At 43.9% G+C, this 21,060-nt stretch overlaps 1 protein-coding gene across 1 annotated transcript in view; it reads right to left on the reverse strand.

Moving 5' to 3' along the window:
* The window catches only part of KIAA0391 (KIAA0391 ortholog), a 72,228-nt gene that overhangs the window by 27,252 nt on the left and 23,916 nt on the right, over window positions 1–21,060 (reverse strand). The window contains exon 4 of the mRNA XM_018567040.1: window positions 4,941–5,048. Within this exon, the coding sequence (XP_018422542.1) occupies window positions 4,941–5,048 (108 nt within the window). The remainder of the gene's footprint in view (window positions 1–4,940; window positions 5,049–21,060) is intronic.

The raw sequence follows: 21,060 nt of genomic DNA on the forward strand, positions 1-21,060 counted from the left end.
ATCATGCAGAGACCCCCTGAGAGCCCCATACGGATCCTGCAAAGCCCACCAAAAGGTATTGCACAGCCCACCTGCGAGTGGTGGGCTGTGTAGAACCTATGCTGGGCCCTGCCAGCACAGTTGTCCTCCTACCTGGCACGGTAAACCCAGCCCGAGCATCGACGACGCATCCCGCCTCCTCCATCGCGGTCTCTGCTCTTGCCTTCCGCCGTTGTAGTCTTCGGCCCCGCCTCTTCCATCTCCGCCCCATCTCCCCTGTCTTCGCCCACTGACTCCTGCCGCTCCGTCTCCTCAGTCTTCACACTGCCTCTTCCATCTCCGCCACCATCTCCTCTATCTCCACCCCCTGCCTCCTGCCGATCCATCCTGCGTCTCATCCTGCTCGCCCGCCGCTTCCTTCCCATTAACATTAACATTAGGCAGCCAGTTTCTGTGCAGCCCGGCTGCCGGTTTCTGTGCAGCCCGGATGCCTAAATGTTTTGGGGGCGGCATTTTTGCCATCCCACTAGAATCTGCTGCCCGAGGCAAACGCCTTGTTTGCCTCGCGACAGATACGCCCCTGGGTAGGAGTAGAGGACAAAAAAAACAGGGAAGGAAATAGCAAATAGATATTATTATAGTGATCCCATAGTAGCAATGTTTACATTTATTAGTCTCTAGAATTTTTACATTGTATCAATTGGTACTAATATGGAATTATTTCCCATGATCATCTGCGCCATCTAGTGGCCATAAAGTGGTATCTTCCTGATTCACACTATGAACGAGCATATCTTTACTATTTAGTACAGAATAGAACATTGTCTTAGACCATTTGATTGTTCCCCCCATTCAAATGCACATATCTTATGGGAAGAATTTTGTTGGCAGGGCACCTTAAATGAAAGAAATGGACATGACCCTTTTTTTAAACACAGCACGCCACAATGCACAACACGTGCATTGTGGTGCACTGCAATGTGGGTATGTTACCCCCCTAAATGAATGGTACCCCAATGCACCACCTGACTATGTTGTCTGGTAGACGTTTAAGGGTAAAAAAAAAAAGGCTCGGGAAAAATTAGAAATCCTTTGGCAGATAAGACATTGCATATATGTGAACTTCAACTGTGTACACTGCCTCCACTGTGTGACCAGTCCCCCGAAGCCTCTCCTCTAAGTTGCTATAGCTGATGGTCGCAAACTGACATCATCAAGTACAATGCAGGTCCCATATCCCCACATTGTACGTGACAACCCGTACGTGGCAACAACCCAGAGCATTGGAGATGAGAGCACCAAAGCGAAGGAATAAGATGAATATTACCCCTCTACCCCTAGACTAAATGGGCATTTAACCCTTGCAGTCTGGGATGGGGGTTCACTGCAAGGATGTTTTTTGTGTAATCCCGGAGTTTAGCTTTAAAGCTACTGCCATGCGATTAATGACACACGCCAACCCCTTTATTTGACATTATTTTCCAACTACTCGCACTCCTCCGGTTTGAAACCCCTAAGGCTCCTTTCACACCTAGGCATATTGTCGCTCCAGGCTAAGCGCGACAAAGCGCTCCACCCAAGGTATCCCATTGATTCCTATCGCCCCCATTCACACCTGTGAGTTTTGTCGCAAGCAGAAATACGCCCATCTCTCAAAATAGTAGATGAGCTCAGTGGTGTCACAAGGGGGGTGTGGCCCGCACCCGGGTGACACCATTGGAGGGGTGACACCAAAATGACTCACAGTCATTTTGGTGTCACCCCCCTCTGAAAAGTCGGGCGCTCGGTCATGGACTGAACGCCCGACAGTATCAGGAGAGGACCCGGCGGCATACCTTATTCCGCCGGGTGACTGTCCCCTCCTCTCTCTGCTGGCGTCCATCACCAAGATGGCCGGCGGCAGGTATCAGAATACTGCCGCGAGTGTGCGATGACATCACGCGCATTCGCAGTGACGTCTCGGCGGGGTGACACTTGGTTACTGCTCCGGGTATCACCCAGCCTTGGGACGTCCCTGCATGAGCTACTTTTAGGCTCAATTCACACCTAAGCGACACCTATTCAGCGCATTTTACGCACGTCTTTTTTTACGCGTATGTTAAGTCCGGCATTTTTGTGAGCAGATTTTGGTACAGTCATGCCAATGCGTAATACGCACGCAAATAATCGCAACACACGTTTTTCAAGCGTTTCCTATTGAGTCTATGGGACAAAACGTACTGAAATCAGCCCCAAAGTAGCGCATGTATATGTACAGGCGTATTTCTGCTTGCGACAAAACGCTGACATGTGCACTGGGGTCATAGACATGAATGGGATTCCTAATGTTGAGCTGTTTGTCGCACTGATTTACGTGCAACAAACAGCTTAGGTGTGAAGGGGCCTTAAGCAGATTTCAGCGCGTTTTGTCCCCATAGACTCAATAGAAAACGCACCTTGCAATTATTTTTGCACGTTTTTGCCCATTTACATGAATGTGCCATAATCTGCTCATAAAAATGCGCAACTTAACATACGGGCATAAAAACCGCTAACAGAAAAATGTGCGTAAAAGGCACATAATAGGTCTCGGTTAGGTGTAAATGGAGCCTAATTATCTTCTTTCTTGCTGGATGGATATACAGATTTCACATGGAATAATAATGAATATAACAACAAAGAAAATCCCAAACACTGCCGTTGCCTGGATGAACTATACACATCATGTCCTTAGTGCATCATTTTATATTTGTTTTAGCAGTGATACAACAATCCCTGAAAATAAACATCTACAGATGACTCTAATGTAATGATACAGCTTGCATAATGGTGAAACCGCGATTAAATGATTGCGTGCAGGGATTTCCTTCACCAATCCAACGTCACTGCCTTGTGAGCACGGCTCACCTCTCCTGTACAGGTATTATCCAAGTACTGACGTCTGTGGCAAGAAACGCTTAGTTCATGTAAAGAGACACGGACTTGACACACAAAGGATAGAATGCTGCAGAACCACTGCCTGTTGCCAGAGCGACTGGAAGTTTTTCATAACAATAAATCATGGATTCAGATCTCCTTGTGGCATAATGTGTCAGCTATGCAGTATAAACGCAGTGGAATGCATAGTCAGTTGTACTGAGTAATAAGGATGTTAGAAGTTCTACCATTTCACAAGTTTGGAAAATACAGGTTACAGTGAAACAGTTTTGTCGACAGAAGAAAACTTCTCCAGGTGATCTTTGCAAGAGAATTGGCTGTCAGGGTCTTGCAAAGCCTCATGGAACTTGTAGTTTCATGACAACTGGAGAGCCGAAGTTTGCCTGCCCCTAATCTAAGCTATGGGAGGAGTCCTCAAAAAAAAAGCAAGCGAAGGGCAAAGGATTAGTCACCAGTTTTGTGTATGGTCTCCTTGCAGTTCATCCTTCCCCATTATTGACTTACCATACCTTGTATTGTGTATCTGTATGGAGGTGGTCATCTTGGTAGAGGAACAGCTGGCCATCTTGCTAGAGCAGCGGTCGCCAACCTTTCGGACCTCATGGACCACTAAATGCATCATTTTAAATCCCGCGGACCACTAATATGAATTTAAAAAATATATATATATATAAGAGGCAGCCCCGGAGCCTCTGTGCCACTTTAATGAAGGCCCAGCCTGCACGGCATCAGAGGGGCCCAGGGACCACCAAAATGTTCTCGCGGACCACCAGTTGGCGACCGCTGTGCTAGACGACAAGGAAGCCAGCATTTTCAGTAGCATAGCAATGGCAGCCTATATATTTTACTCTTGACAATAATACTTTCAGGCTGGCTTCACATACAGTATGTGTTGTGGTAACATGGTATGTTAACGCTCAAAGTACCATATGTTTTAACACACATAAGACACATATGTCAGTGCAGTATGGCACCCTAACGCACTATACAAGCAGACACTTGATGCACACGAGGTTCTCCACACCACAACAGCAGTACCATTCTACCCCACCTTACGTTGTGTGCGCTGCATCAGCAAATATGGCTCAGGTGTGACTTCTGGTCCATTGTGGAGCTTTGATATGCCTTTCAAATCAATCGGCTGCTCTAATACATTGAACAATAACATGATGTGTCTTCATGCATATGACCACAAGGTGTGCAGAGGGCCTTAAGTGGAATTTTTATTTTTGTATTTATGTGTATGAATGACAAATAAATACTCTATAATGTGTAAGTTTACACAAAGAAACATCTGACGGTGACTGATCACTATGGTTATAACTAGAGGTGCACTGAAATGAAATGTTCAAAACCGAAAATGTAAAAAATGTCAGGCCGAAACGGAAAACAACATTGTTTTCTAACCTTTTCAAATATTTAATTTTAATTATTTGTTTTATTAAATTTTTTTTTTACTACACTGTTGGGGCTTCGGAGAAATATTAGGGGTCTAAACAGCCCGGCATCCTGTGACAGTTGTCTCTGCCCCCACACCGCCACTCCCCTGATCTGCCACAGGAGAAGGGAGGAGAACACGGGAGAAGAACTCAGCCTCCTGTGACAGCACTAACAGCTGTCTCCGCTACCACTTCACTCTCCTAATCTGTCACCCCGCATGTCACAGGAGGCTGGGCTCTCCTCCCGCACCACCCCCGCTCAGCCTACTGTGACACGCCGCGTGTTCACAACACTCTCCTCCCCCGCACCGGTTGGCCTCCTGTGACAGTTTCCCTACTCCCCACTGGACACTGCGCTGTGTCAGAGGGGACACAGAGTAGCGCCCAGTGGGAGGAGAGAAACCAGGGATGCACCACAGTTTCTGCCGAAAGATGGCACTTTTGGCATTTTGCCAAAAGTGCCATTTTCGGCCAATGTGTTTCGCGGACGGTGCATCCCTAGTTATAACCATTTTTTGAGGAATTTATATAGCGGCAACAATTTACACAGCGCTTTACATTCACATCAGTTATCAGTGTGCACATTCACAGTTAGTCATTACTCACGGTCTGGGAGAAAATTCCTTTTTTGGAATTGTATGCGACATTCAGCCCATCCACCACAATATCGTATGGGGGCCGGGAATTCACAAATTGAAGAAATGCCTGCAACTCCTAAAATCAGAAAAAAAAAGTTAATTTAAGGGAGTTATTTCTGTGCCATCAAACATAAAACTGTAAATCCAGACTCCATCATTTATCCCTCCTGTCAAAAAAGATGTCTAAAAAAAGAAAAAAAAAAAAAACTTACCTGGGCAGATGAATTGTGGAGGCATCACAGTGCCTCCTCATTGCCATATCCCTACCTCATGGGAAAGCTGGGTGCTGAGAATTCCCACAAGAATGCACTTCTGCAATGGTCATTTTTTTCTTTTGTAAAAACATCTTGACCAAGGTGCTTAAGCGTTGCACCTTTATTAAAGCAGACCTTCTATTTAAATGGACACTGCAAAATGTGCAAGAGAAGAGTTTAGAGAGCATGAAGGCAACCAGTATGTGCAGGAGAGAATAGGGGAGGTAGTGGATAGTACATGTAAGAGAGGAACAGTATGACAGCAGGCAAAATGTAGGTAGTATGAATAGATGGATAGATGGCAGGTAGTATGAAAGGCGTGTTGGGGGTATGACAGTGGGCCAGTGCGTACAGGAGATAATTGCAAAGGATAGGACAGAAGCCGTATGTGCAGGAGAGGTATATGGAAGCTATTATGGCAGATTATGATGAGGGAAGGGCTGGCAGGGTGTTAGAGGTGCATTTAGGATAAGATTTTGTTATTGTTATTTACTTAAGCATACACCCGAAATACACCCCTAATATATCTACTTCAATCATAATTTACAACAATATGTTATATGACACAGGCATGCAGATTATAGCTGGATCATGTATGAGGTGAGGACCGATGCACAATTTGTATTTTAGATCAAGTGGATGTGAGCGCTATGTAAGTGAACAGACTCCAATATCAGCCCTAGGCAACAGTGTTTTTTTTAATCCAATTCCCACTTTCCCCAGTGCAGAAAATGCAAAAGGATAATAAAAGGAACTGCTAATAGTTAATGTTTACAAAAAATATTTATATTTTTAGTGCCAAGGAAGTGTCGATGTATAACACAAATTGGTTATTCAATGTAAGCTACGGACATGTATAATTTGGAGTGGAATTATCTTAAAGCTGAACTCTGATATAAGCAAACAATGTCTACATACAAGAGACGTGTATTCTTCCTTTAATCTTGGTGTGCTTTGTGTATTTCTTCCAGATCTGTGCAGTAATCCAGTGCGCAGGAGCTTCCTGTAATAAGGACCACTCACTGCTGCTCTCTCTCCTTGTGCAGGGTGACTGGCCTTATATCCGCCCCTCCTGTAGTTTTTTATAGGTGGGTGAGTGGAGGCGGGATTGACCTTGATAAAGGGAATTTACTCCCCAATGATTCCTCTTCCACTGGTCACTTGGTGCCCAGCATCTATTCTGTGTATGGTAACCCTTTTGCTATTTTTGTACACGCCGTTTTTTCACATAAAACAGAATAATATCCTTTGTGGCTATTGATAAATATATTTCAAATAGGTTTGAGTGACAAAGTCAGTATATCTGTGCATTGGTTACGATCATAAAGCATTGTGTATATACTCCGGGAGATGCAAGTAAATATGAGTAAAATAAGATAAACTATCACAGTCCCTCTCTCCTTGAAGGTACTCTTCTGGGAGTGTTTTTCACACTTTCTGTGCTGGCCCGGCTCCTCTGCCCCTTCCTCTCCCCTACACAACATTTTATGTAGCTGCTGGTGGAGGAGCAAAGGGGAATACTATAGAGTGCTACTTGAGTGGCAGCTCTAAATCTGCTGGGGCTGCTGACATTGCATCAAATAAGCAGCGTTCAGCCACAGTCTCAGGGCTTTTGGATGTCTAAACAAGGGAGGCTTTTACAAATAAATAACATGCATAAAATATGTGAAATGCACATATACATTTATGGAAAGACTGTCATTGAAATTAGTGGGCTGGTGGCAGGGTCTCTTTAAGTGCTAAGGGAAGGCTAAGTGTTAAGTACTGGGTGTAGGTAGCATGTTAGAATTATGTGTTTCATTCAGGTTAGAGCTTGGAGGGGCTTGAACTTGGAGAGAGTAACTTTCAGTTTTTTTCAGCAGCGAGAGACCTAATTAAACACTGCCTGAGTCAGGTTCTTGGTCTCAAAGTGTAGTTATTATTACATAGGATTTATATAGAGCCAACAGTTTGCACAGCGCTTTACAATATGAGGAGGACATTACAATCACAATACAATTCAAGACAATATGGTAAGGAGGGCCCTGCGCCTGAGGGCTTACAATCTAAAAATGTAATTTATGAATAAATGACGAACTGCACCAATCAGCCATAACATTATGACCACTGAGAGGTGAAGGGAATAACATTTGTTATCTCATTACAATGGCACCTGGAAGTGGGTGGGATGTACTAGGCAGCAAGTGAACATTTTGTCCCTCCCTAAAGTTGATGTGTTGGAAGCAGAAAAACTGGCAAGTGTAAGTATTTCAGCAACTTTGACAAGTGCCAAATTGTGATGGCTAGATGAATGGGTAAGATCAACTCCAAAACTGTAATAAGAACCTACCAAAAGTGGTCCCAGGAAGGAAAACCAGTGAACCGGTGACAGGATCATGGACAGCCAAGGGTCACTGATGCACGTGGGGAGTGAAGTCTGGCCCATGTAGTCGGATCTAATAGAAGAGCTACTGTAGCTCAAATTGCTGAAAATGTTTAGGCTGGCTATGATAAAAAGGTGTCTGAACACACAGTGCATCACGGTGGAAGAAAGCTAGCTGGTGGAGGCAGTGTGATGCTTTGGGCTTTTTGACACATAAAACCTACCTAAACATTGTTGCTGATTAAGTACACTCCTTCATGGAAACGGTATTCTCTGACGGCAGTGGCCTCTTTCAACAGTATGCCGTGCTACACTGCAAAAATGGTTTGAGGAACACAACAATAAGTTTGAGCTGTTGACTTGGCCTCCCAATTCCAACACCTCAAACATATTGTAGATCTCAATCCAATCATCTGTGGAATGTGCTGGAAAAACAAGTCCGATCCATGGAGGCCCCACCTCACAACTTACATGACTTAAAGGATCTGCTGCTGACAGCTTGGTGCCAGATAACTCAGCATATCTTCAGAGGTCTATTGGAGTCCGTGCCTCGATGGGTCAGGGCTGTTTTGGCAGCAAAAGGGGGACCTACCCAATGTTAGGTGGCTGGTCATAATGTTATGGTTGATCGATGTATAGTAATATAAGAAATATGCACAAGTCTAGTAAACATTTTTTAGCTAACAAGTGAGACAGGTTAAGCTTAAACACGAACACATCTGACCTCTCCTGAAAGATTCAGACTATTTAGTAAGAGAACAGATTGCAATGTCCTTGTTGTGACAAATATAGCTTGGGGCATAAAAATACCCTGAAAAGCACCTTCAATTTACCATTAGAAGATTCAAAATATAACCATTAAAAATGAAAAAATACCATACCATTTTAAAAGTCAAGTGGCACCTAAAATCAGTGGCAGGAAAACAATCAAAATAACAACTTCAGAACCTCTACCCCTTGTTGATCCACAAGAAGACAAAAACCCCATATAAAGAATGGCCCATTTTTTTAACAAGGAAAAAAACCTTTCTTAACCCTAAAGGCCATAAGTTAAAACCCTGGAAGATTATTCAACTAATTATAGCGGATTAGATTTTGTGCTTTTAGGCATGTTAATACTTTTTTGGAGCAATCTACTATATCTGGTGGAAACAGTTTTTATGAAAGATTCTTTCCACATTTTCGCATCTCTTACAATAAAACATCTTTTCCGAATTCCAAGGTTAATCCCATTTTCATCACGTGGTGCGGGATGTCCTCAAGTCATTTATGGAGGCATTAAACCAAACAGATTTCCACTGTGTTCCTTTAGCTGGCCTTCTCTGCACTGATCTATGTTCAAGATTATCCTTTATTTTTTAACTGTTGCCAAAAATTAAACCACATATTTAGGACAAGGGCCTACTAATGCTTTGAAAAGGGGAAAGTACGATGCCCATCTCTTGAGAATATGTCTCTATTAGTTCAAGAAAGTACCTTGGTTGGTATGAGCTGCAGATTTATGTTTCATGCTTTTATGGTCTATGGTCTACAACAGGGGTAGCCAAACTCCGGCCCTCCAGCTGTGGTGAAACTACAAATCCCATGATGCCTTGGCCTCTGCGAGCCATATCTGTGGCTGTCAGAATCTTGCAATGTCTCATGGGAATTGTAGTTGCACCACAGCTGGAGGGCCGGAGTTTGGCTACCCATGGTCTACAAGGTCACCCAGATTATTCTCCATCACTAATTTACCGGTATGTATTGAAAGTCACATGGCTGGTTTTAAATCCTCAAAAAGCATCCACAATGTATCTAATTTTCCACTGGATTGGACAGACTGGCTCCTGAATTCCCTATTAATTTGTCCACCCCTGCCTGAAAACACTCAACATATGCTTGAGTACACCAATATAGTTTCTTTGGTGGATTGTAAGTTTCTGATTGCATGCATGCATGCATTCTAAAGTCAGTCACACAAATCTATTTGTACAATCTCCTATAGATTTACCTACAACTATAAACAAGTTTCAGGGCCTACTTGACTGGATATTACCTAAATGGGTTGTTCAGAGAGGACTTACATTTATACAATCTAAAAGAGATTATATGATCAGATTGTAATGTGTGGTCAGCTCTGCCAGGGGATCAGGGGCAATCCGATCACCACATGGCAAACATAATGGACCATAAATGCACATATCCAAAGAGCATGTCTGTACCCCAATTTATATTAAGAAAAGAACCTAAAAGGAGAACTATGAGGTGAGTGATTTTCACTCAACCTTATAGTTCGAGCCGACGTGCGACAATGAAACTGTCACACGTCGGATCAATAGATCGGGAAGTGAGCGAACACATACTGTCCCTCGCTCACTTCTCGATCCTGTCCCTGCAGAGATCCGTGACTGTCACTCACGGCTCCCTGCAGGGATTCACCGGCTCCGATCCTCTAGCGCTGACTGGAGGAACGAATGGGGGAGGGGCGGGTACAGCTGGCTCTGCCTCTAGAAAGGCAGAGCCAGCTGTCAATCACGCAGCTGGGTGGATCTCGACAGTAATGTCGGTATCCGTCCCGGCTGCGGTGGTTTCAGTATACTGCGAGCTGTAGTAGTTTATGTCCTCCTGTGACACTGAGGAGAACTATGGGGAAAAACACTTACCCCATAGTTCTCCTTTAAGCCTTTTCTTTTCAGAAAAAGTTATATGTCCTAACCTTTTCTGTATTGCACATTTGCTTACAAGGAAAAACGATAAGAGGGATTCAAACAATGTGAATATATTTTGACAGAGCACTAACCATAAAGGTTATTAAACATACAATTGTATGCAGCTATGCAGCAATAGGAGAGATAATTGACGTCTCTCTATATACAAGGGTGAGTGCGGGGATTCCCCATTGTTTGCACTCAGAGACAAGCACTCACTATGGCAGGGTGGGGCTGGATAAGGAACTAGACCAATATTTCATTTTCTATAATTCCCCCAGCTGCCTAACAACCAGGATAAACGTCTAACAACACTGCTAAATAGCAATAATAGTTAAGAATCAAGGACATACTGTACAGCGTCGGCAATATAATTCCTAACAATAAAAGAGCTTACAAGAATAAAAAAATACTTCTTCTGCTTTGCTATACAGTATATTGCTTATATAACAGCTCTTGGGCAGCCCTGATCTCTATACAACTATTATTGGTTAAAAGGCAAGGCTGCATTTAGCAGAAAGCACCCATGAGACACTGCCCAGGGCAGCGCCAAGACTCCAAATGTCAAATGTAAAAATGACTAACTCCCATTTTGTTTCCCTCTTCTGTACACCTGTGGATTATTTTAACAATGAGAATAGTAGGGTTAAGCTGCCCATACACCGATAGAAATTCAAGTGAAATTCTTTGTTTTGGGAACGTTCATTCAATTTTCGAATGGTTAATGAGGTCTAACTGACATTAGTTTTCAACTGTAGTGACACGTAAAAGCAGGGGCAGGATAGAATTGTTTTCTCGTTTCTTATCTGGGTAACGAAATACTAACCATAAATGTGCACATTGTAATGTGGATGTGCTATTCACAAAAAGAACCTGCTTAATACGTCTGGGATTCTATTCAAGGAGCAAGTTGGATAAAGGTTTTTAGGGCGTTCTTGAAATGTACTGCGCTTCAGTGGCACCAAATGGAATCTGCTGATCCTTGCAAGCTCTGTATATAGCCAGAGGCCATATAAACATGCAAAAATAGAAACACAAAACAGAGCGCACCAGAACGTGCAGATAAAAAACAACTTCTAATGAATAAAATAGGATAACGTTCCAATATAATAACTTGATCAGAGCATATCTCCAGGATAGCTCCCAATGGACTGTCAGGTCACACCAACAGGATGGTGACAAACACTCTCGCTAGGTAGCCAGCAACAGGAGAAATGCGAGCAGGGATGGTAATCTCTGGATTGAACTACACGAGAACCAAGGGGTGTAAATATACAAGCATGTCTCTGTTTTTTCTTAATCAGCCCGCACTATATCTAGAGACCCTTCAGTGTCTGGCTGACACTCTGTCCTGTACACATTGTCCATGTTAGATGCTTTTTTGTGTGTAGTACATGTGCAGAACACATCTGTAATATAATAGGTTGCTCACCATAGGTTGCTATGCAAACAGTTTACACTTCCTCCACTTTGATACATCGCCCATAAACCAATTTTTGGCAACATATAACAAAATCATAGTCTTGCTGTAGGATTCCTGCTGCTGCTACCAACAATATTTTACTAAGCTGAGAATACACTTGTACTTTTGAAATGTGACTCAAATCATTTTGCCACTTAAGAACAAATTTTGACATTCATGACCTCTGTGCTCAATATCTTTACCATTTCTAAGAAGAGGAAAGACATAAATAAATAAATAAATATAGGTACATTGAGTTCAGAACATGAGGGGAAACCCAAGAAAACTTGCAAAACAAAAGTGAAAAGGAGGAGGCTCCCTGGTTCAGATCTCTGAGATGAAAGTACATGTGACAAGGAAGTGCGTGCAGGCTGTGGCAAACAAACAATTATAACTTGGGTCAGAGCTGTTTTACTGAGGAAAAGAGCTCAGAAAATATTAGTTGTGAAACAATTTTGACAAAGAACTGCAGCTGACTACGTATGAGTACTATTTCCAGCACAGTTCACTACAAATTTCCAGCATATTTCACTGCAGATTCCCCTTCATTTACATAACTTCTGCATTACGGAAATCATTTTTAAAAATGAATAAGACTATCACAGATCTTTGGTACCCATGTGATAAGTCATGCTCCCTTCTACGTGTCCAGTGTGTAGAACTTGTAGAACACTTGTGTAGGAATTGTGTACCACTGTGTTGGACTTTGGAGTCCACAATTCCTAGCAGTGAAAGAGAAAGAAGAATCTTGGTTAAAGAAAACCTGTAGTGAAAGAAATACAGAGGCTTGTTGACTTCTGAAAATGCCAGCCGCGTGGATGTCTCTGGCTGCAATACGTTGTGGTTCGCTAATTTGGAACAAGGAAGCAGATCAGAAAAAAACATAACTGCTAAAAGTATACTTATTCTGAGACAGTGACTCAAAGTACTGAAGACTTTGGATTAGTTGGGCAGCCGGAGCAATAGCATTTTTAGAATGGGGAGGAAAGCACTGGTGTCAATATAGATTCCCTTATGGCTTTTTTCACATGGTCCGATCAGGAAGGGATCCGTGCACAGATCCCCCACCTGATCAGAACGGATGTCACTGTTGTGACATCCACGTCCATGCAATCTTTTGCCTTCATCTTGCGATGGAGGGGGGGGGAAAAACCTGACATTACCGGACCCATGTTATTGTACGGGCAGCCGGACATAAACGGACAGGCATCTGTTTACATCCGCTTACACCTTATCCAGTGGAACGGATCTCTAATCCATTTGTTCTTCCGGACCTGGCCGGAGTTGGTGGTAACCAGATGTAAACGGACGCCCATCCATTTAGATCTGGCTGACTTCCCATAAACTGACATCAGGCTTTTGATCAGGTCCACCTGAAAAACTGGACAGGCGGACCTGATTGGAAAGCCTATGTGAAAGGGGCCGTAGGTTGGAATGTCGTTGAAGAATTGCCTGTGCAGTAGGATAGGAATTGCCTGTGACAGTGAACTTTTGCTGTTTGAAATGCCACAGGTTTGTAGCAGGAGATACTTTAAAGGTCTCCATTAAAGGTAGCAGAAAACAGAGATATCTTTGGTGACAATAAAATAACTTTGTGCCATAACATAATGACTTGTGATTAATAAAAAGTTTTCAACGATATACAGTAAACTCAAAAAAAAAGTAAAGCTCAAAGTTAAAAACTCAAGGGTAAAGATCTTTTTTTCCAATGAGGTTCATGAATTACAGTCACATGGGTAAAATAAAGATCATTGTCCTGGTGTTAAAGATTTTGAATTGAGCAGATTGTAGGCAATAAGAAGTGCCAAGAATACATGGAATGGATAGTGATATTTGCATGTACAGTCTATGCTCTGAGAAATCACAGTACCTTTGTTCAGTTGTAAAGCTGGCCATACATGTTATAGTTTGAATGTTCAAAATCTGCACAATCTCCTATAGATTTACTAAAACTATGTAATTGAAGGCCTACATAAACAACTATTTTACTATATAGTTACTTATATATATGTGTATGTTCAACTTTATGGAATTGTTCCATGCACCTCTCCTGCACACTGCAAGACTAGTTCCCGATACAAGAGAAATCGGGATATAAGAGAAAAACCCTTATAGCCACTACCTCAGTCACATGGGTAGCAGATGGTAACATAGCAGCTGCAGTCTGTGAACCTCTCTAATCTACCCCACCCACGGCAGGTAGTGGCACAGGAGCCTATAGGAACTGTCAATAACAGCAGGTGATGACATGGGAGCCTTTGGGAAGTCCACCAAAGCAGGTGGTGACACAGGAGTCTATGAGAAAAACACCAAAGGTGGTGGTGACAGAGGAGCCTATGAGAACACCACCAAAGAAGGTGGTGACACAGGAGCCTATGAGAACAACACCAAAGAAGGTGGTGACACAGGAGCCTACGAGAACAACACCAAAGAAGGTGGTGACACAGGACTACTGACTATAGACTACTGAGGCTCTGCTGGCTGTAATACATTCCTTATTACTATCTACTTTTAGATTGTAAGCCCTCACGGGCAGGGCCCTCCTTACCATCTTGTCTTAAATTGTATTGTGACTGTAATGTCTTCCTTATATTGTAAAGCGCTGTGCAAACTATTGGCGCTATATAAATCCTGTATAATAATAATAATAATAATAATAATAATAATCTACTAGGCAGCCAGGAACAGATTGTGATGATATACAGAAGAGATAAAGCTTTGTTAGAAATGTAGAGGCTGCCCCATGATCTGGCCACTAGGCGCCTAATATCTACCTATTATCTGAGGCTGGCCTGTGTGCATTTGTACTTTATTTTTGCTTTTCTTATGAAAGTTTTTCAAAATTTCGTTCTGCTGCAGGAAATATCCTGGCAGAACAGAGCATGAGTCATAGGTAAGTTCTAGTGAGAAAATACAAACGACACAACAGAGATTGTAAATGTTTTGTAAGACTTCTCCCTGCAGAATTCTCAAGTGGGTTTTTTTTTTTTTTAAATACTTTTACTTTCCTGTTTCCATTTTTCTGGGTAGTACGAGCGTAGAATTACCCTTTTTAATTAAAGATGAACTTAGGGCAGAACTATTACATTTTATCAATATATATGTATATATATACACTGAGTGGCCAGATTATTAGGGCCACCTGACGTTTGTAGGAAAATTAGCTATAATTTCGCGCTGAAGTTGCTAGAGGGCAAGGGCCACGACAGTAGAAGTGATTTTTTTCTGAAGATATGGGTCAACAACGCGATTTAACAGCCTTTGAACGTATCAGCAAAACAGCAGAATTCGTTAAATGTTCAAGAGCAGCTGTTGTTAAAGTGTTTAAAGACTGGACTGTCAGCCGAAAATCTGGGTCTGAACGTGCGAATTGCGGCCGTCAGCGACTAGTCAATGTTAGGGCAGAACGGAGAGTGGCAAGACTGGTACAAGACAACAGAAGGGCAACAGTGCATCAAATTACTGCAGATCTGAACACGATACTTGGTACCCTCACCTAACGAAGCATACATCTGACCCTGGGGGAAGCTTTGCTGAATGTTAGGCCACCTGACATATCTAAAAACGAATTCCGACTCCTCACCCATATCCTCACGGCGGCAAAACAGGTTATAGCCCACGCCTGGCTCTCAAACACCCTGAGTATCGCAGCTGTTAAAAACAGGATCCACTGGACTATGATCAACGAGAAGCTGACTGCAAAACTACTCGACAGCCTCTCCAAATTCAATAGGGTATGGGAACCATGGGTTGCTAATTTCTTCCCACCGAACTTTGATAGAACTTTGCTAGACACATGACCTGGAAATCCACCCTCCGATAGTGCATGTTCCACGCCAAGCAACACTCACGGGCGTCACTGTCCTCCACTTCCCTCAACCTCACCCCCTACCTTCCCATCTTACCTCCTTTCCCCTTACTCGCTTTCTTACAACTGTCCCCCTTTACTAGGACTGTACAACAGCCTTCCCTACCATAATCTTTTGCCTCTCTTTCTATACTTCCTGCTAAAACTTCTCCAAAACCTTGGTTAAAGCCAGTATGCTCGGCTAGACTGGCACATTCATCCACCAGGTGGTGGTCACCAATATTTGATCACAAATGTTATTAAGTGCACGCTAAAATGGCCATAGCCAATATGTTGTGCTACTGTATTAAACACTATGTGCTGATACTACTCAATGTTTGTAATACGTGCACTGCCACCTGTAAAAGATGTACATGCTTTGCTGTTCTATTTTTTATATGCCAATAAAAATTTATTGAACAAATTACTGCAGATCTTAATCAGGGATCCTCTCAAATGATCTCTGATTGTATGGGATATGGAAGCCGAAGGCCTGTTCGAACACCTTTGCTGTCTGCAGTTAACAAGATAAAACGTCTCCAATTCGCACAGGAACACAAGGATTGGACAGTCGAGCATTGGAAAAAAGTCATGTGGTCCGATGAATCACGTTTCCAGTTGCATCATACACATGGCAGAGTGAGAATTTGGCAGGAACAGCATGAAAGCATGCACCCACATGCATGAGTACAACCCTTCAAGCTGGTGGGGGCAGTGTTATGGTTTGGGGCATGTTTTCAGGGCATGATCTGGGCCCTTGGAACAACATCTGAATAGCACAACATACCAAAGTATCGTTGCTGATCAAGTTCAGAGCAGGGTGCTGCAGGTTGAAAAAAAACAAGTGTGCAGGTCAGCACAAGACTGAGACTGACTGGAGGAACAGACAGTGGCCTGAGGTCTGAGGCTGGAGCAGCAAATGCAAAGCCAGGTGGCTGGATGTACATGTGTTGCCAAGAGATGCTAAAGAACCACTGAGAGGGTAATTGCAGAGCCGACGGCTCACAATGTGGATTATCCTAGAAGTGCACTGGTTGTGGACAAAGGTACAAGGGTTAATGATAAAATTGCTGAAAAGTGTACTCAGGAAAATGTTTCTGAGTGTACACCTACGCCAGTTGGACAAAAGGTGGGGTTGAATGTGGCAGGGGTGATCACTAGCCAGAATGTTTTAAATCCCCTAGAGACAGTGAGTAAAGCAGCAGAGGTGTCCTTGGAAACCTTTAAGGAGCCCTGTGAGCTGGAAACAAAGGTTATCCAGGACAGCTATGGTGCCAACCTGCTGGGCCAGTGGCGGAACTACCGCCATAGCGACCCATGCGGGCGCTATGGGGCCCTCAACAGAGGGGGGGATCTATGAAAGTTTGTGACTGCGTTAGAATATGTGACCGGTCACGTGGTCACACATTTTAACGTAATCCTGCCCAGTTTTTCGGCGGTGGAATGTGTGACCGATCACACATTTTAACGTAATCACGCCCACTTTTTCGGCGGTGGAATATGCGATCGGCAAAAGGGGAAGAATTCCAACGATTTCTCAGCTGTTCCAGGGCAAAATGGCATCGCAGATCGTATGTGTAGGAGAACCGATCTGCCATGGAACATCTGATCGGTCCTAAAATGTCACTTTTATCAGACTTTGTGAGTGCGATCTCACATTCCACAAAGTCCAATAGAAGTGACATTCCAGGACCGGTCAGCTGTTCTGCCCTGGACCAGCTGACAAAGCGTTGGAGTTCTTCGCCTTTTGCTAGTCACATATTTCAACGCCGAAAAACTGGGCTTGGTTACGTTAAAATGTGTAACCACGTGAACGGTCACACAATCCAACCCAGTCACAATCTTTGATAGAACACCGGTGTGGGCGATTACACTGCTGATGGGGGTGGGGGCGTGGCTGCGGTGTCATTGTCTTCAATGCACCACCACACCCCCTCCCGCCCCAGAACACAGGGGGGGTTAAGTGTGCAATATAGTGTGTTCCAGTAGCTACCGCTCTGGAAAGCACTGTAATTTGTGTAAAAAAAGCCCTAAAACACTGTTATTCCTGGACATGCTGTAATTGTCTTCTATATACACAGTGGCTCCTCTGACTTCTGTAATCTCAAAGGCTCGTTTACACCCTTGCCCGGAATGCAAGGAATCGCATACACAAAGTCTCCTTGCTTTCTGGGGTGGGAGGGGGCGTGGCAGTGCCATTCATGTAATTTGAATTTCAGACACACCCTGCCCACAAAAAATAGTGCATGCACAATTCATGTCATCAGCTGCACCAGAACGCATGGTAACAATGCCCTGCGTTCAAGTGTGGTGCAATCACAAAAAATTGTGCATGCATTATTGTTTGCGGGCAGGGAGTATATCTGGAATTCACTCCCTGCCCGCAAACAATCTGGAATGGCAGGAGAGAAGGAGAATTTGTGTATGTAATTCCTAGTATTTTTTTGGGGGGGTGAGATGTGGTGTCAGGTTGCAGGGGGGGGGGGCCCTTACAAAATTTTGCTATGGGGCCATGTGATTTCTAGTTATGCCCCTGTGCTGGGCACAGCTGAAATTTCACTGCAGCCCTGAACGGCAATTTTGAGCCGTGCATCAGCTGCATTCGGCCCGCATCACCACCCTTTGGCTCAGCCGAACAGCCTCACCAAGTTCCGCTGAACCAAAGGGAAGAGGCCGTTCACCTCAGCCGATGCAACATCTGGATCGGCTGAGGAGAACGTTCGGCACTTCATTCCTTACTGTTCACCCCTATCGGGAGTTTTGGGGAAGAGGCCCTTATCCTCATCGGCATGGGGACAAGGTGCAGTTGTCCAAAAAGCACCCTCCCATGTTGTTTGGCATGGTGCAGGAATCGGATTAGTTTGGTATGGAATTTTAGGGGGAGACCATATTTTGTGCGTTTTTTCCGCATTGAGGTCCCTCTTAAAATTCATACCAGATTTAAAGGGTCTGGAAAGAATTTGCTGGGAAGCCCCACGCTTTATTTTTTTGGACATCAGGGCGGTTGCAGATCAGCACGGTTACCGCGCTGATCTCAAAAGGGAGGTTTTGGGAGTTTCTTATTGCGTTTCAGAGCTGAAACACAATTAAAAACTCCCAAAGCCGCGCTGATCAGCGCGGTTCCATTCAAAGCTGTATGGAAACCGCACTTATCAGCGCGGCAAAAATAGTGCAGGGAGCGGTTTGGATCACGCGGTCGCATGAATGGAATGTATGGGATCATTCATGTCGGCGGATCCGTGCGGCCGAATCGCCCCGGTGTGAACCGGGTCTAACATTCCTACCAGAATGAATTAGGGAGGGGAACCACACGCCGTTTTTTTCTTTTTTATTCTATTTTTTGACACAAGCAGGGATTTGGCGGAACCATTTTCCCCGCTCTGGCTGTTTGCTCGGCTTTGCCGAGTCTAAGTATGTGCTTTCGGCTCGGCTGTGTGCTTCGGCTGCCTTCAGCTGCTGTACGTGCTATTGACAATAGCGCGTACAGCAGCTCTTCAGTTCAGCTGAAACGAAGGGTTGCTGCAGCTAACAGATTTGCTACATCCTTTGACCCCCCCATAATATTATGCAGTTAGAGTTTACATCTACTATATAAATATTCCCTAATTCATTGTATTTATATCTTGATTTTAGATTTGTTCTAAGTCTTTATATAGGTCCTCCTTGAAAACACACATTTCAAATTCACAACCAATACACTTTACAAAGTTACATCATTGACACACACACACGATGTATTGAAATTGAAACCGTCTCTGCTGTCAGCAATAACAACAGCGCCATCTCCTGGCAGTGTGAAGAGCTTCAATACACACATCGTTTAGTGTTAACAGTGATTGATGGACCTAGAATTATTGCTCGCACTTGTTCGCGGTGATATGTAACATGCGTGGTGCAATTGTCGTTTTAACTCGTAGGTACATCCAACGCGTGTTTGCATTTGTATGTGTGTGTACATGGGGGTACGAGACTTTAAAACATTTTTTTATATGTGCTCCTAATGGTTTTTAAATTGGTTTTTTTTTTTACACAACTTTCTTGCTATGCTACGGTAGCTGAAGCTTCCTCCTGGTGGAAGGTGGGGCTTGCCGATGACTTAGGCTGAGCGTGCCGCTCGTGCACGAGCCTCAGCGCGCTACGGAACAGCTACTGACCGAGACCCATCCTCAGCTCTCCCCAGACCGTTCCAGCCTGTTCTGCCGAATCTTGACTCCGGATTTCAGCTCCCAGTTTCCGGCCTGCCCAGTCCGCTCGAGAGGTGCATAGCCGACGGAGTCCTCTTACATAGAGCCGCATCCATTGCAGTTCCCCCTGCCGCGATCTTCAGCTACTTCAGCTACTGCTGACTACCAATTGGGATACCCCTGGATTTCCCAAAGATTCCCGGTACTACCTGAAAGACCAGTACTCAGCAGCGCTACAACCCCCACGGATGAAGGGAAAGGGAAAGGGGAAAGGGAAAGGGGAAAGAGAAACAGCCCCAGCAGCCCCTGCAAACAGGACAGATGAATCGGAACTCAACGAAAATTGGGACATACTTTACAGGCACTCGTTCTAGAATGTCGCAGGGGGGTGGACAATAGGCTCTCAGCACCAGCCTCCCCTGCCTCTCCTATTATTGGGAATGGCCAGGAGCGGGGCAGTAAAGGTGAGCAGGATAAAATGATGCTAAACTCTCCTTTGTATCCCTATACTCAAGCCAAGACAGCTCTAAGAGGGGGAGAAGAGCTACATAGAGATGAGTTTCAGGATGCAGCTAGATGTAAGACTATTCGTCTGCTGGAACAGGAGGGGATAGAGCAGGAGGACCTGGGAGCATGTCTGAGATCACTTCCGAATAAAGAGGATGTGGAGGGATATATTGCTAGATTGGAAACAACATATAAAGAGGAATTGAAGTTACTAAAGGTTGACATCTCAGACATAGGAGCCCGAGTAAATGGATTGGAGGAAAGCCGGGAAATTGACTCAGTTAAATTGGATATACAACAGCAAGTGATTAATAAGCAAACATCCAAACATCTTTGATACAGGACATGGCATATAAAATGGATGAACTGGATAACAGGCGTAGGCGGAATAATATACGGATACGTGGCATACCAGAGACGATAGAGTCGCCCGCCCTGTATCCAGTAATAAAAAACATACTACTAAACAGCATAATGGACAGAACACTTGAGGGCGAATTGTTCACTGATGCAGTATATAGAGTGCCAGGCTTTATTAAAAAGGAGTCCTTAAGGCCCAGAGATGTGATTTGCCGGTTGCACTACCAAACTGAAAGAGAAGCAAAATTCTCAGCAATGAGAAATAAGAGATCAATAATGCACGAGGGATACACAGCGACAATCTTCCCGGACCTTTCAAGGCAAACATTATCACTAAGGAGGGCTTTGAAGCCCCTATAGGAGACTTTACAAGAAAAATAAAATCAGATATAGATGGGGATTCCCCTTCCAATTAACAGCACACA

This window comes from Nanorana parkeri, unplaced genomic scaffold (assembly GCF_000935625.1).
Source record: "Nanorana parkeri isolate BGI_ZX_2015 unplaced genomic scaffold, ASM93562v1 scaffold1002, whole genome shotgun sequence".
NCBI classification, from domain to species: domain Eukaryota; kingdom Metazoa; phylum Chordata; class Amphibia; order Anura; family Dicroglossidae; genus Nanorana; species Nanorana parkeri.